General features: G+C 44.1%; 1 protein-coding gene across 6 annotated transcripts in view; it reads left to right on the top strand.

The window, feature by feature from the left end:
* The window catches only part of HK2 (hexokinase 2), a 61,280-nt gene that overhangs the window by 14,295 nt on the left and 29,203 nt on the right, over positions 1–17,782 (top strand). For 5 of the 6 annotated variants that reach the window (XM_082428041.1, XM_082428040.1, XM_082428037.1 and 2 more), the window contains exon 2: positions 5,321–5,483. In XM_082428041.1, coding sequence (XP_082284167.1) covers positions 5,321–5,483 — 163 coding nt within the window. Of the gene's footprint in view, positions 1–722; positions 1,940–5,320; positions 5,484–17,782 lie in introns of those variants that run through there. The other variant, XM_082428038.1, reaches the window with a different exon arrangement.

The following is a 17,782-nucleotide window of genomic DNA, read 5'->3' as shown; positions in this document are numbered from 1 at the left end:
GTGAGGTAACTGGGCGGTGCTCCAGGAATCTTGTGCTGAGCCTGAAGTTCCCATCCTCCATCTGGATGGGGGCCTTAGTTCTTGCAGAAGAACTCAGAGGTAATTGTTATGTGTATCCCTTGAGGAGGAACCAGGACTCTGCTTTATCGCTGCACTATTGTTTCTTGACTGCTCCTCCTTTGTTTCTGCATTCCCTCCCTTCCCTAGTTAGTAACTGTTTGAATCTGCCCTTTAGAACTCTGCGAAAGTCTAGGAGGCTGAAGCCTTTTTCCTACAAACATGAACCAGGACTTGGAAAGGCTTTTGTACCTGGGAAGGCCCCAAAGGGTCCTGCTTGTTTTCAGTTTCTCTTTAGAACTTCTCTTGCCTGTACGTACCACAGTTCTGTAGAGGAGGCAGGCATGGACTGGTATGTTATGGGAAGAAAGAAATTGACCAGAATTGCCCAATGAGGAAGTTCTAATCTGAAGATTGCTAAATAGATGTATCTAAAACTACTATCTGTCTTTAGTCCCTTGTCTCTGGGTAGGCAAGTGGCCTTCCCATACCTCAGCCAGGCTTTGCTTCTGGCCTGCCTCTGTTTCTCCAGCCTGGAATGCCCCCTCCTTTCCTTCTTTATTCCTGATAGAGATTTAAAGAGGAGCAGCCCAGTGTGATAGGCCACACACACACCGCAGAAAGAGAAGGAGCAATTTGGGGAACCAGCCCATTTTGCTAACCCCCAATATGATGAAATAGGGTTAAGAAATGTCCTTGATCCTCTGAGGGTGCCACTTGGCAGAGATGAGTCTGGGAGAAGAAGAGGAAAACGGGTGGAATAAAAGGTTAGATAGATGGAGGGCTTTACATACGTCACCTCATTTATGCCAGTGACTCTGTTGTGAGCCCTAGTTCTCCCATTTTAGAGGGAGGAAACTGGGACTCAGACACCTGTACAAATGCTAGAGCCAGGATTTGAACACTGATTTTTCTGATGCCACAGCCTGTACTTCACCACAACCACCTACTAGATAAGGGTTGGCTTGAATGTTTCTACTGTGATAGTTTCCAACAACTGAAATTTGTTTCCAACGAGTACAGGGTTTGTCTCTCCAACTGCCAGCACCCAGAATCAACACAGGGCTATTTCACACTTTAGCCTAATGTCTTAAGTAATGACTTTCAAAGATCCCAGGCAGAAAGTGGTAAAAATGACCTTGAGCAGTGTTGACCAGAACATAGCCCATCATTATTACATTATTGACATGGTGGATACCAGCCAAAGGAGAGGGGGAGATGTTTGAGCACCCAGACAGACCTAAAGGTGTCAGTTTGATTAGTCTGGAATAGATCTTTGGAATTCTTAATGTGTCATTCTAACGTGCAGCCAAGTTTGGGAACTATTACCCCAAGTGGCAGAATAAAGAATAGATGGAAATTATCAGAAAGTAGATTTATCTCAGATTGAGGAAAAGCTTTCTAATAACTAGAGCTGACCAACTGTAGAAGCTAACCAACTTTGAGAAGTGGTGAGCCTGTCATGCTTGGAAGCATTCAAACCTAGGCCTGATGACTATTGGGGTAAGAGGGACAAACTAGATAAACTCAAATGCTATGTTCAGTGGGATTTTGAACTCACATTACCCCAAGATCCCTTCTAAGAGTTAGTATTTTTTAGCCATAGTCTTACTATGCTGTTTACATTTGGTAACATTAATGACATTCTCCCATGACTTTGTGCCTTCCTTGTGCTCCCTCCCTCTGGCTGCACTGTGAGTGAAAGTTGGCAGGATTATGCCAAATGCATTTCCTTCCTTCCCAATCCAGGAAAAAGGTCTTTGTATGGAGACTGATTCTTGTTTCTGACTTCTGCTTCCATTGGCTACCCTTCACTCAACACAGCAGTGCTGACCAAGGCTAGGTGGGCCTCAGTGGTGTGTTTAAGAAGCTGTAACATCAGGTGATTAATCATCCCTTCCTGAGTGGCCCTAAGAAACTCAGGATGGATACATCATCATGCCCATCATCATGGCCCAAAGAGAAGAAGTTTGGGCCAAGGTGCTATAGTTGCATTTTTCATAGCTGTCCCATATCCTTTCTCTTAGTCTCATCTGATGGAGAGGAAATCAAAGCACTGAGGTCATCCAAGAAACAACAGGGCAGAGAGTGCCCTCCTGCACTAAGAGGGTCCACAGGAAAGGCGACAGTGGTGGTCCTAAGGGCCTGGCTTTAGAGCCGGACACCTCAGTTTGAATCCTAGTTCTGCCCCTCACCAAGTGACCTGTAAAACAGGGATGTAGAAGTATTACAAAAGAACAATGGAAGTCAAGTCAGTAAACCCATAAGATGGTTTCTGGCAGGTAAGAAATGCTTGGTAAATGTTTAGCTACTGTAACAATCATCATCATCATCGTTTTCATCTGTCACTGAACACTGAAAGATGATTATAATCTCTTGGGTAAAGGGCAACATGATTTGAGTAAAGTCTGACTGTTTAACTTGTTAGGTTCTTTGAGAGTTAAGACTGGATTTCCAACAAGCCTTGTAGCAGTTTAAACATCAAAGTTAAATAAAGCATGGCCGCTGTAGAATTATGTCCATTCCACATTAGCTCTTTTGTGCATGTGACCTCACACTCCAAGAAGTGACAGTGTAGCCTCTTAACAAGGCAGTACAGGCTTTGCTTTCCCACACAGGAACTCTCTTGCTTCCTTTGAAACATCCAGAGCCATCCATGGAGGTGGGGGTGGGTGGCAGTGAGGCCTCTGGACCTCTCTTCTCTTTGGGAAAGTAGTAATGTGGGAGCTCCAACTTAGTCATGTGTCAAACTCATGATAATGTCCAGAGATATGTCTGCTGCCTTCTGATCTGCCAGGGCAGCCCCATGGGCCATGCCCTCCACTGTTTGCCCTTCATATCTGTGTGGTGGGATGACTGGAGTAGAAGATGGCCTTTTAGTGGACATGGCCAGCCTGAATGTGCTGTAGTGCCATTTGGCCTGTATAGACCCTGCTGTTCAGCAGAGAGGGGCATTCATCAAGCAGAGCAGGCAACAGCACAGATGAGCTGGGCTGCCCTGTCCAGTCCTGGCTTAGCTTTTTGCACCTGTGTGATTTTGGGCATGTTGCCTTTGCCTTTTGGTAGAATGGAGGAGATAACACTACCTACCTCACAGGGCTGTTATAAGGATTAAATGAGTTAATGGGTATAAAGCCTTGAAAACAGGTTTTGCTGAAGGGTTTGCTGTTATTACTATTGCCTCTGAGGGCATCTCAGGCTGTACCTGGACGTGGCTTGGCACTGGCCTCTGGTCTGGTGGCTGGGACTTTGTATGCTAGCACTGAGATGCGTAAGCCATAATGTAGTGTTCCTGGGCCAGCCCAGGCGTCATTGGGTCTGGAACAGGAGGCCTCTGGGGTGATTTAAGTTGCCTTGGGCTCAGAGTCTCCAGCGATTTGTCTCCCACTGCACCAATAGGGAGGGAACTTGTCTGAGGCTGTATGCTTTTTCCTCCTGGGAGCCTCAAATGTCATTGTGGGGGAGGCCAGCCTCCTCAGGAGCACCCTGGCTCCCCAGGATTGTAGGAACCCCAGATCAGTAACCCAGCTTGGGGTGGGGGCTGGTGGCCCACAGCCATAGGAGGCTGAGGCAGACAGTGGGCTCAAGGCAATCGAGGTGCCAGGGGCCTGAAATCAGAAAACAGAATGGATGGCTGGAGTCGTCCTGGTTTAGACCAATGGAGTTAGATGTCTGCTGTGGATCTTTAATAAAAGCTGGCAGCAAGGGAATTTGGGGAAATCCTCATTTCTGCAAATTTAAAACCCTGCATGACGAGCAGTGGTAGTGGTCATCGGCCAAGCTTTGCCCTTGCGAATCCTGGAGTTTTGAAGTTGGGAAGACCAGGGTCCCTTCTGGTCCCCCAGTCTGCTGATGAGGCTGGGAGTACCAGGACCACCACCCTCATACCTTGAGGGCACAGCTATGGCCTGGTCCAAGGGTCCTGATTCTACGCCTACCCTTTGTGGCCAGCAGCCTTACCTGTCCTGGACACTGCTGCTGAGAACAGGGATATTGTGGAAACTTGTGTGCCTTCTTGGATGGATTTCTATCAGACCTTTTCCTGATAGGAGAAAATTGGGAATATCCATAGCCAGGGCAGATGAGAGCTTTCAAGAAGCAGACTGTCTGAGGGGTACTCCTGTTGTTTTTCCTTCTCCTGGTGTTAAATCTGGGAAAAGTTCTTGTAAATTTATGTTGGAATCAAGATAAATGAAATGACTAGGGAGAGCTGCCTCTGCCTCTGAGGATGGGGGAGGTTGCTTTACCACGTGTATCGAGCCTCTGTTAATGTGTCAGGCAGTGTGCTAGGCTCCAGGGATGCAAGCGTGAACAAATAGTCATGGTTCTTCTTGCCCTTGGTGCTTATGATTTGGACACTAATAAATATGTATTTCCAAATTGGGGATGGTGTTGTGAAGGGAAAAGTCTGAGTTTGCAGAAAAAACAGTGAAGCCTGATTGTTTTATTAGGCAGAGTAGAGAAGGCGCTTGACTGTTTTATTAGGGAGAGTAGAGAAGGCCTCCGTGCAGAGAGGCCCGAAGGATTGATAAGGGATCCGCAGATGAAGAGCAGGGTGAGGAGCTGTGGGGCCTGCGTGAACAGTCTTCTAGGCAGGGAAGGGCAAGTTGGGTGAGTTGGAGGACTGAACCAAGGCTGATCTGCACAAGGAGTGCAGAGGCACACAGTAAGATGGGGAGTGGGAGAGGCCTGGCTATATAGGTAGGGCCTTGGAAGGATTTAGGGTTTGGTGCCAACGGGAAGTCACTGAAAGGTTTTAAGCAGGGGAATAGTAGTCTGTCTGGGGATGGAAAATGGATAGAAGAGGTAAAAGTATTGTAGAATCGGGGATTTTATTAGTCCAGGCAAGAGGCTATGGCTGCTTGGCCTGTGGTGAGGGGTAATAAGGTTGGCATGACTGGCCTTATGAGTGTGGGGGAGGACCAGAGATGTGGGCCAGTAATGAACCCCAGCTCCAGGGATGTTGTCATAGGCATTTAAACTCAACCTTTCTGAAAAGAACTCTTCTTTTCCCTAATTGGCCTTTCCCCTGGTCTTTAACATTCTCCAGAAATAAAATTTAATTTAAATTTTTAGTTTAGTTTTTTTTTTTTTTTTAAATACAAAGTCCTGTCATAGAGTCTGGTTAAATGGTCTTTAATAATAACCTTCCGTAGATAACAGATTTTATCCTTTTGAGGAGCTGAGTGGCGTTCCATGATGTAGATGCATACCATAATTCATTTAACATATAGGTTGCTACTCTCATTTTCCTCTCTTTCAGGTTGACCAGTATCTCTACCACATGCGTCTTTCTGATGAGACCCTTCTGGAGATTGCTAAGCGGTTCCGCAAGGAGATGGAGAAAGGGCTTGGAGCTACCACCCACCCCACTGCTTCAGTAAAAATGCTGCCTACCTTTGTGAGGTCTACTCCAGATGGGACAGGTACTGTACCCCCGGGGGAAGGCTCTGGGTGCTCCATTGCCTGGGAGAGATTTGGGTAACTTTACTTAGGGACCGAAAGAACTATATACAACAGTGAAGGTTCTTTGGTTTCAAGCCTCAGAAGCCAACCCTTGTTAACTTAAACATGGAGGGATTTGAATGGAAGTCCTGGCAGTCAAGGGAGAAGTAAATCTTTGTCAGCCCTGTCGGGGTACTGCTGTCAGCCATTTGTTTCCCATTCATGTGCTGAGAAAGGCTGTTTGGCTCTGTTTGGGATTTTACAGCTTCACTGAGATTGCACACAATGAAAGTGATGAACAACAAACGTGCCTAATATGGTCACGGCCATAGGCCATGTCAGTCACTCTCGGGCCCATCTAACTGGCACATTCCACAGACTTGTTGGAGAAACAGTGTGGTATAGATTGTTCTAGACTGTGTTTTGAACTCCATGAATAAAGACTACTAGAAGTCCAAATAAACTTGGAAGAATGTGAAAGAGACATGGTACATATTACGGTATTAAAGGCTCTGAAACTGTGCAATTAGAACCTGTCAAGCTTTGTGTTATCCCCTTATTTGGATACAGAGTCTATTTCATGATGCACCACCCGGCAAGGGATTTAATTAAACTGGAGAAAAGGGACATGGTGGAGACTGAAGTTGGAAGGTGGGTTGGGACTAGATTCAGAAGGCCTTGCATGCACACCTGAAACACTGAGTCTTTCTTCAGTAATAGGCATTGGGGAGTAACTGAAAGTTTTTGAGGGGTGTGAGCAGAACTGTCTTGGTAATGCACATCATCAGCAGTTTATGCAGAGTGGGGGAGGGGGGTGGTGATGGGTGGATGGTAGAGCATAGGGCATGGCCCTGGTGGAATGTAGTGGGCAGAGACCAGAGAGGATTCAAAGGTGATGCCAGGGTGTTGAGCCCAGCTGCCCAGGGGTGGCAACATCCTCAGAGAAGGGAACGGAATTAAGTTGTGCCAGCACTTTCACACAGTTTGTTTCATTTAATCCTCATGACAACCCTCCATTTTAGAGATGAGGTACCTCTGGGGCCACAAGGGGTGAAGGGTGTGGGATGGCTACCTATATATAGAGGGTGAGAGAAAGAGCCCAGGGGGCAGCTGCCAGGGTGATGGAGGAACCAGGAAGCACAGAGTCTGAGAACCGGAGGGAGGACAGAAGGCCAAAATGCTGGCTGGTTGCTGGTGAAGCATCTGCATCTGCAGAGAAACCCTGGAGAGGTGGGGGCGGGGAAAGGCACAGGACAGGGCTTGTTTGTTTGCACCACATGCCTTCAGTGTTTCCATCACGTCTGTGTCCCTGAGGCTTACTTGCTTGAGAGCCTTTGGGGACCTGGTTCATCTAACAAGATTTTGTACCTTTCTACAATTTCTAAAATAAGTGTGTGTTTGCTAAAGCCTTGGAACCCAACGTTGAGGGTGTGACCTTGTTCAGGATTGTTCTGAGTGTGTGTGTCTCAGCCCTTCAAAGAGCTTCTTGAGGTGAGAGGCCTCCTCCAATTCTCGGATATCCCTCATGTGCCCTCTAGAATGGCACATTTACTATACCTACCACTCCCTCTGACTGGCAGCCACACCTACTTTTACTGTTTTTATTTGACATTCTGATAAATTTACTAGCTCTTTAAGACCAGGGACCTTGTCTTTATTTCAGGCACTAGCACTAAGCAAGTATCCTAAATATTTTCGAAATGTATATTATGGGCTAACAGCTTTTCTGAACACCTACATGTAGTAACTTATTTACTTTTCACAAAACCCTATAGGGTAGGTACAAATTTTAAGTACTTTTTTTTTTTTTTTTTTAAAGATGAGGAGTTGGGAGCCTGGATGGTCAGATAACTTGCCTAAGGTCATATAGCTAATGAGAAGCTGAGTCAGGATTCAAACTCATATATGCCAAAGGCCAGGCATCAAGACTGCACTTGATACATCATGTGTGTATGTGCACGTGTGAGCCTGTGCACTCAGCACCAGAGCACGCATATGCTCAGTGGAAATTTTTTGAAATGGGGTTGGGGGTGGATGTCTGGCCTGGATTATAGGCAGGTGAATAAGTTTGTTGGGGAGAACTAGGTATGGGGCCAACTTTTTCTATTCTCATTGCTTTCCTGAGATTGGATCATGGAGACCTCCCACTGCCTCTTAGAGTTTGCATCCGTTGCTGTATTGTGTGATCATTGAGTCTTTTTCCCTGACCCCAGGCCAGAGTCCTTGGAGCCTGTCTTTGTCCCACCTCTACCCACAGTGGAGCAGCAGGCATGATTTTGGCTTCTATGCATTTGAGTTGCCTGGACTGAGGACAGGAGCCAGAGGCTGACTCCTGTAGGCTTCTTGGGGTGGGAGGGTCTGGTGCAAGACTTGTCTGCCTGACCTTCTTTCCACACAGAAGCAGGGAGATTTTACATGACTTTTGTGATACCCAGAGTACCTCTTTATAACCTCAGATTCTACAGTGTAAATGGAGACAGTGTGTGAAAGGAATACTGTGTTTTGGGATGTTTTATTTACTTAAGCAGAGCAGGTGCCCCCTAGGGTACTAGAGACCAGACTGTAGGAAATGGGGTCCCCAGCCCTTTCATTCCTCATTTGCTGGGGGGTCTGTGGGCCAGCTCCTCATCCCAGGTTTGTGGGACTCAGCCTTTTCTCCTTTGTAAAAATAAGAGGTGGATCCAGCAGTCCTGGTCTGTTCTACACATGTCCTGGAGCTAGTGTGTCAGTGTATTTATGCACAAAGTTCCTTGACTTACTGTAATGAGGGGAAAACCCTTTAATGTCCATCAGTTGGGCACTGGTCAGTTAATGCAGAAAACAGTCCTCTGCAACACATCATAAAGCATGAGATAGATTTATCTAAATTCATATTCTGTAAAATCATGTGTGTGATTTTACAGAATATATATATACACATATATGTATATGTGTGTGTACAGGTGTGTAAAGTCTCAAGGATATGTATTGAGCTATTGGTAGTGGTTCACCCGGAGTGTGAGGTTGGCAGTGACTAGTTAAGTTGAAAATATATGTATATGACAACTAGCAATTCTACTTCCAACTATACCTTGAACAGATTCCCATACGAACTCAAGGAGACACGTCTAAGAATATTCATGGCAGTGCCGCTTATAATGACAGCATATTGGGAACAGTTTATAGACTGTGCATGTGATGGGATACAATATAGCATGTTACAAAAATGACCATGTATAAATATGGATACATTTAAAAAACAAAGAATGGAAAATTGCAGAAAGACATGTACCTCATAGTAGTTGAATGTTATTTTAAAAAAACCTCTCCAAGTAATGCTATATGTTGCTCATGGACACACACATATCCTAAAATTGTTAGGATATAAACTGGAAAATGTGTACCAGATAAATGATAGGGGTTGCTTCTGGAGAGAGAGAAAGAAAATGGAACTGGGAGGGGAACATGAGGGAATATAATTGAAAGTGGTCAACATCAAGGCTTTGAGTTTTATATTTCATTAGTTGGGCTGTGAGTTATGGAATGTGGCAATGAGGACCAGTGACTCTTCACTAGATAAAGCCTGTCAAAAATGAACATTCTTCTTTTTATTGGCACCCCAGTAAAGTGCTGAGAGGAGAAACGAGAGAGCAGTTATGTGCAGGGACCACTGCCTTTCCCCTGGACGTGGTCACACAGCCTGTGAGGCTTGGCTGGTGCATCTGCTTCCTGGCCAAGGCCGCAGTCCCGGCACTGTTGCTGCTGTTGGTGACTGTGCTTCTCTTCTACAGAAGGCTAGAGGCCTTGCTCAAGTGGTGCCTGCTCCAGGCTAGCCTTCCTCAGAACCCTGCTCAGCCCTTTCCAGTGTTACTTTTTCATATCTGGGAAATTAAACCTTAGATCTAAACCTCTGCTCTAAAGGGACTTAGTCAGTGGCTCTCTAACTTTTTTGGACTACATACTCACAGCAAGAAACACATACATATGAATGTTGATATACAACCAAAATAAGTTTCAGGAACTAATGTTTATTCTTGAATGTGACAGATCTATTATCTTCTTTTTTAAAAAAATTCATTCATTCATTCATTCTTGGCTGCGTTGGGTCTTCGTTGCTGCACGCAGGCTTTCTCTAGTTGCGGCAAGTGGAGGTTACTCTTCGTTGCGGTGTGCCCGCTTCTCGTTGCAGTGGCTTCTCTTGTGGAGCACGGGCTCTAGGCGTGTGGGCTTCAGTAGTTGTGGCATGTGGGCTCAGTAGTTGCGGCTCGCGGGCTCCAGAGCGCAGGCTCAGTAGTTGTGGTGCACGGGCTTAGTTGCTCAGCAGCTTGTGGGATCTTCCCGCACCAGGGCTCGAACCTGTGTCCCCTGCATTGGCAGGCGGATTCTTAACCACTGCGCCACGAGGGAAGCCCCAGATCTATTATCTTCTATACTTTAAAACTGTCTCTAGTCAGGGCTCACTAATTTTTTTTTCAGCTTGCGGTGTGAAAGCCACTGCTTTAAATGTTCCTTACCCAGTTTTGTCCTGGTCAGACCTTTGTAAAATTGGCTATTTCTTGCCAGGGGTGAGAGGTGGTTTCAGGGCAGTGTGTGTTGAGGGGTGAAGATCAGAATTCTAGGTTTAAAAGGGTTTGAATTCAAGCTGTTTGCTTTAGAGCAGTTCATTTATGCCGTATTCCTCCATTTTCTCATTTGTAAAAAGAAGAAACATCAGAGGGTTGGCTCTCTGAGAATTAAGGGGGAATCGGTTATGTAACCTTCCCATGTGTGTTGTAAACCCAGTCCTATGCAGCCACCATGGCCAGCACCGATTTTACTGAGAGAGGGTGAGTGAATCTCCCAGGTCCTTTTGTTTGGAGGGAGCAGGTGTGAGGGTTCATCCCCATTGTTGGAGGCCCTCCCTGCATTTTGGAGCAAGGACCAGGCTCCAGCTTTCATAAATCAGGTCTCAGCTATTTAATGGTAATCAAAGACCTGGTAGAGAATGTGGGAGAGACTTTAGGAAGTTTCAGGCCATTTGTTTATGATGGAGGCTTCCATTACACACATGAAATATGAACTTCCAAATTATGGTTTGAGTTCTCTGTGAGAAGGAAGGGAATGTCAACAGTCAGAACCCTGTGGGGGCTGATTTTAAAATATCTGTGCTTCGTAGACTGTGTGGACCATTCAGTGCAAAGAAACATAGTTGGCACAGATAAAAATGAAAATGTAAATGGTCCAAGAATATCTTACTTAGGTGACTGAATTTGGTGTCAGCTGGTATGTATATAAAAAATGTTCCTTATTTGTTTTTTTCTCTAAGACAGTTTTAAAAAGTTGAAAGAATTGTATAATGAACATCCATATACAGACTACCTAGAGTCTACATTGATATTTTAACTAGATTTGTTTTATCACACTCCTCTATCCTTCCTCCCATCAGTCCCTCTTGTTTTATTTGAGGCATTGCAAAGTAAATTGCAGAAATCAGTTCATTTCAACCCCAGAACTTCAGCAGGCCCATTATTAACCAGAGTTCAATATTTGCTCTTTTTTCTTTTGATGTAAAATTTTGTACGAGATGCAAATCTTAAATATCATCTGATGAGTTGACAAATACATACACCTGTTTAATACAACCCCTATCAAGATAGAAAACATTATCAGCCCAGGAAGCTCCCTGCTGCACCTTCCCAGGCAGTCCCTGTCCCCAACCCCCAGAAGTAATCACTGTTTTAAATTTTCCACATGTATTTGTTTTGCCTGTTCTAGAACTTCCCACATATACAATCATACAGTATTTACTCTTTATGCAAGGCTTCATTTACCCATCAAAATGTGGGCTTTATCCGTGTTGTGTATATCAGTAGTTCCTTTTTGGTTGCTGATTCCGTGGTGTGATTGGAATCCTATATGACATGAATTCTATGGACACCTGGGCTGTTTCCAGTTTTTGTTTTTTTTTTTTTTAAAGAAGGGTATTTATTTTACTTTTTTTTTAAAGGAATTCCTTTATTTTTATTATTTATTTATTTATTTAATTATTTTTGGCTGTGTTGGGTCTTCGTTTCTGTGCGAGGGCTTTCTCTAGTTGTGGCGAGCGGGGGCCACTCTTCATCGCGGTGCGCGGGCCTCTCATTATCGCGGCCTCTCTTGTTGCGGAGCACAGGCTCCAGACGCGCAGGCTCAGTAGCTGTGGCTCACGGGCCTAGTTGCTCCTCGGCATGTGGGATCTTCCCAGACCAGGGCTCGAACCCGTGTCCCCTGCATTGGCAGGCAGATTCTCAACCACTGCGCCACCAGGGAAGCCCTGTTTCCAGTTTTTGATGAAAGCTACTATAAACATTCTTGCACAAGCTTCTTTGTGGACATATGTTTTTGTTTTCTTCCTTTTCTTGAGTAAACAACTAGGAGTGGAATTTCTGGGTCATAGGGTTTGGGATGTGTCTAATTTATAAGAAACTCCCAGACCAAAGTGGTTTGAACTTTGGTTTCCAAAGTGGTTGAGCTATTTTATACTCCCACCAATGCTGTATGAGAGTTCCACTTGCCCCAATAATTATTGTCTGTGACTCCCTCCACCCTTTTTGTTTTTGGCAGTGTTGAATAGAGAAAGTGTTTTATTGTATCTGTCAGGAATCTCACCATCTTGACCTCTCTGTAGGCAGCCCTAACCTATGCTGGGCTATACATGTGATTGCAGTACCAGCCCCAATCACAGCCCTGTCAGGGGGCCCACTACACACATCACAAGGCATCTGGCTTTCAGAGGACAGTTCCATCTTAAGAGGAAATGCAGGAATAGTTGATATCATTTAATGAGCACCCATGATATCTGTTTATGTAAGCAATCTGTTTTACTCTCCATGCAGACTCTACAAGAGAGACATTTCCAATTTAAAAATAAGGCAACTGAGGCTAAAAGAGATTGCCAAGGTCACCTGTGTACAGTTAGTGGCAGAGTTGGACTTTAAGCATAGGTAGTCTTGACTCCAAGGCCATAAGATTCATGCTTTATATTGGCTCATGTTGCTGAACAAAAGTTTCTGGAGCAAATCAGATTATTATCTTTTAAAATTGACCATAAATATGGATTGACTTTGTACCATTATAATAAGAAGCTCAAGTAGACCCAACTAAAAACCTACAAATATTCCAGCATTCCAATTTATTTATTTATTTTATAAATAATTTACATTTTTAACAATTTTTTTTTTCCAGCTTTCCAATTTAGAAATAAATTATCTTTGTAGTATCTTTATTGCCCTCATTGTCTTGGCAAGATTGTTTAGATATAAGCATGTCTTAAGGCAGAGTGAGATGAAGCCTTTGCTGTTTTGATCTTTTGATACTTCCCCACTTCCCTGAATTGTGAATTATTTTTTACAGGTGAATGTATCTCTACCCTCTAGCTAGACTTAATTCCCTCGAGAGCAGGGAATGATGATGATGATGATCATGATAATTTTAAAATGTAGGCTTATAAATGCCAGGTACTATGCTAAGCACTGTATTTGAGCTATCTCATTAATTCTCACAGTGACCCAATGGTAGACACCATAAACCCTGTTTTAGAGAAAAAGAAACTAGATTTAGAGAGATTAAGCAACTTGCCCAGAGTCACATAATGAGCAAGTAGAAGCATTGGGATTTGAACCCAGCCATCTGTGTTCCAAAGCCTGGGCCCTTAGGCGTATCACTAGAGGCCCCCAACACTGCTAGCACAATGCATTCATTCTTCTATTTGTAACTCAGGCCTAGCTGTTCAGTTCATTCAATAGAGTCCCCTCTGAGGCTGGTCCTCTGTGGGGCAGCAATGTGCTGAGCAGCCTTGTGCCCCATCTTTGAAGAGTGCAAATTATCCTGGGGACATAAGGATATCATTTATCATCATAAATGAAATGATACTACGTCATATAATGCAAGCACATGATACGATAAAGAGAGACTAGGCTGGTGATAGAGTGCATGGAGGCTGGTAAAGGAGCCCTTTAACCTGAAAGGAGCCCTTATCTTGGTTGCTCAGGACTGTATCAACAGCTATGTAGTGGAGACATAGATCAATAGCTCACATACATGCAAATTAATAAGTGGATTTATATGGTGCCTACAATATAAAATGAAGATTGTATTGATAAATAGCCTCCATATAGTGGTAACTGGAGTTTATTAAACATTTTACATACACCAGGAATTGTGCCAAACACCTTACGCATTCATTGCATTGATTCTTGACCAAAAACTGTGTGTCTGTGTGTCTGTGTCTCTGTGTCCTGGCGAGTGATGGGGAGGTGCTGGCTAGACAGAAGGTTATTACCGTCCCCTTTTAACAGATGATGAAATCTGAGTATCAAATTTCTAATAATTTACCTGAATTTATATGGCTAATACATGTTAAAATGGGATTTGAACCCATGTCAGCCTGCCTGAAAATCTTAACACACTCAACGCCTACACAGTAGTGAAAGATAATCATATTTTAATCCTTTGAAGAGTGGTTTCACATCTGTGGAGCTAGTATAACATTTCTCTGTGAGTGGCACATATTTTGAGCTTAAGAAACATTTCCTGAGTATAAAAGCAGCAGGGTGGTGCTTTCTGATGGTGTTTTGGGAGTTTTGGGGGGCACTTACAAAGTGGTATGTGCTCCAGGCCCCTCCCTTCAATTGAAGCAGCCTTACGTTTCTCTGTTTCTACATTTTGGCATTCAGCATCTTGTTGTTGTACTATAATGGAGTATCTGAAATCTTGGAACTTAAAAAGAGGCTGCCAGAGGTGTTAGTGACTGTGGTGTTTCCAGGTACTTGGGAAATACGTGCCTTGAAACCTGTGTCTGGCAAAGTTAGTTTTGCTGGATTACCTACTCAAGACCTGGAGATTTTTAGTTGTCCTGTCAATTGGAGTCCATGCCATACATTCTTAGCCGTCTATTGTGGAGTGCTAGCAGGCACTATGGCACCTTCAACGATCCTCAGAGCTCTGGGAACGCTGCATCAAAGCTACTTGTTTATAGGAGGCTTCCAAAGAAGTCCATTCGACCACCTGAAGAAGCCCTGCCCGGGGTGAGGGACTGGGCTCTGGCTCTAGCCTTAACAAGGCAGTGCTCTGCCACTTCTGAACACAGTTGCCTTCGACAAAAGGGCACTGCTGCTTAAAAATGCAAAACAAAAACAGACCTTTTCTGTTCACAAGTCATCCTTTGTGCACTGGTTGGCACACTGCTCTGAGCTCCTGATGGGAGGAACAGGTGGCGATCTATTTTAATTAGTGGCAAATACCTAGTGATTGAAAATAGACTGTTGGGAAATTCATCTGGCCCTCACCCCTCACAAATTGCATGGACATTGTGAGTGGGTGACTTGAAGAATGCTGGAGTTATGGCCTGCTCAAATACATTAGTGATATCCCGTCAACCGAGATGACAGTGACTATCATGTTCAGGCGGTTACTTACTTAGATGCCATTTTAGTCCTCTTCAGCCTTTCCCTGGGACAGGTGAGTTCCCAGGAGAAATTGAAACCCCTTTATCTCGCTGACTTTATGTATTTGATAAGAACCTCACTGAGAGTGAGCAGAATGGTAGTCCAGGATGGGAAATGAGTCAGCAAACAAACTCTGCCAGAGGGAACAACTTGAATCTTTTTTTTAAAAAATAAATTTATTTATTTATTTATTTATGGCTGCGTTGGGTCTTCGCTGCTGTGCGCAGGCTTTTCTCTAGTTGTGGCGAGCGGGGGCTACTCTTCATTGCAGTGTGCGGGCTTCTCGTTGCGGTGCCTTCTCTTGTTGCGGAGCACGGGCTCTGGGCACGCGGGCTTCAGTAGTTGTGGTGCGCGGGCTCAGTAGTTGTGGCTCGCGGGCTCTAGAGTGTGGGCTCAGTAGTTGTGATGTACGGGCTTAGTTGCTCTGCGGCATGTGGGATCTTCCTGGACCAGGGCTCAAACCCGCATCCCCTGTATTGGCACGCAGATTCTCAACCACTGCGCCACCAGGGAAGCCCAGCAACTTGAATCTTAACCATTGGGCAATTCGATGAAGGGTGGCAAGACCTAATACCCCTATTGCCAGTTCCTCTTAACTATGAGTCCTTATTTCCTTTTTTTTTTTTTTAAATTTATTTATTTTATTTTTGGCTGTTTTGGGTCTTCGTTGCTGTGTGTGGGCTTTCTCTGTTTGGGGTGAGCACGTGCTACTGTTCGTTGTGGTGCGTGGGCTTCAGTAGTTGTGGCTTGTGAGCTCAGTAGCTGTGGCTTACGGGCTCTAGAGCGCAGGCTCAGTAGTTGTGGTGCACAGGCTTAGTTGCTCTGTGGCATTTGGGATCTTCCTGGACCAGGGCTCGAAGCTGTGTCCCCTGCATTGGCAGGAGTATTCTTAACCACTGCGCCACCAGGGAAGCCCCCTTATTTCTTTTCGATAGAGGGTTGTTACCCCTTCTTTTGTCTGCTTTTGGAGGGGGCCGTTCTTAATTAGGAGAACCTTCATCAGAGAGAGATTGGAGAGTGTCCAGTAAGGTGGGAACGGAGGTTTGGTATAATTGTATGAGATGGCACCAATTTGCGGCTACCAAGAAAACCTGCCTCAAAAAGCCTTAGTAGGTCCTGGGTTCCTTTGGGGAGAAGGGTGTGTCACTTCTTGCCAGTGGATGTGTTTCTGCCACCTCCCACTCAAGTTTGAGAGCATTGGGCCCAGAGGGATGGGCCAAGTTACTGATAAAGATTAGGGCATCTTTGCTTTCTTTTTCATCACTTTATGGCTTATTTGCTTCCATCCTAGATTCTGCGTCAGGTAACCCTCAGCTTCCAGGAACCGGCACCACAAGAGATATGGGCGAGGTGCATAGGGACTGGCATGGGTGCTAGGGTCAGATGAACTTGGGGTCAAATCCAGCAGTTGTTTACCCCTGTATGATCTTAACTAAGTGACTCAGCTTCTGAACCACAGTGTCACTTCCTTTGCCACCCAGGCCAGCTTAGAGCCTGTGGCAACCTCTGGGTTTTATGCTCTTGGCATTGATAATGAAGAATTCCTTTTTTTTTTGGCCACACCACGCGGCTTGCAGGATTTTAGTTCCCCAACCAGGCGCTGAACCCGGGTCCTCAGCAGTGAAAACGCGGAGCCCTAACCACTGGACCACCAGGGAAGTCCCAATAATGAAGAATTCCTTATTTGAGGATTTACAACTTTCTCATGAACAGCCTTCTTGCTCACTGCAGTAGAAAACTTTGCTAGAGAGCTAGACCTGGATTTAAATCTTGTTTTCAGTTACTTGGCCTGAGCCTTAGTTTTCTTATCTGGAAATTGGGATCATGATGTCCAATAGGGTTGTTGAGGATTAATGAGATAATGTTTATGAATATCACACAACAAATTTCTTTTAAAAATATCTACATGGTGGACCTTAAATTAACTAAACCTCCTCCACACCTGCCTCTGTCTTTCCATTGTTTTATTGCCACAATAATCAGATGCAAGTGGGAAAGCCTGAACTGTGTCCCAGAGACAAGAGAGATGAAGACAGGGTTCTGGGCTTCATTTTTTTCAAAAAGTCACATAAGAAAGTATAAGATGAATTTGATCTTTTAAATAAACCTATGGTGAAACCTTGCTTCTTTTATTTTAGCAGTGGTGGTGACAACATTTAGAAGTAACTGGAGAGATTTAGAAAGGGCAGTGAAGACAAATATCCAACTGGAGAAAAATAATTGCAGATATACAACCAACAAAATAGTTTCATTAATATACAAAGAGCTCTTTTATGTTATTAAGAAAATAATGAATATATATTTTTAAAAGACAAAACATGTGAGCAGAAAATTCACAGAAGAAAGAATTCACAATGCCAGTCAATAATTCAAAATGTCTAACCTACACCAAGGAAAGAAACCAAGTTTAAAAAATGAGCTGCCACTTTAACCTATGAGGTTGGCAAAGATTAATTGTACATAACATAGGACACTGGTGACAGTGACACCCACCTGTTGGTTTATGTGGAATTTGGAGAGAATTTTTAGGAAGTTAATTTGCTAATATCTTTGGTAATCAAAAACATAAATCCTTAGAACCAGCAATTCAAACTCTTTTCTTAGAATGTGTCAGTTAATGGTCTTCCCTGTTTTTATAATATAAATGTATCTAAGGACACTCAAGAAACGTTAATAATGGTTACTTTTGGGGTATGGAGAAGAGAAGAGATGTTTGCTTTTCATTTTTTCCACTTTTGTACTGTTTGAACATTTTAAAAATCAGGTATTAAAATTGTTTTCTAGACATAACAGCATGCTTAACAATAAAAGAAATCTTACCTCTGGTCTTATGGTCT

Source organism: Balaenoptera physalus, assembly GCF_965194825.1.
Source record: "Balaenoptera physalus genome assembly, chromosome: 15".
Taxonomy (NCBI): domain Eukaryota; kingdom Metazoa; phylum Chordata; class Mammalia; order Artiodactyla; family Balaenopteridae; genus Balaenoptera; species Balaenoptera physalus.
This window is presented reverse-complemented; position numbering and strand designations above follow the sequence as displayed.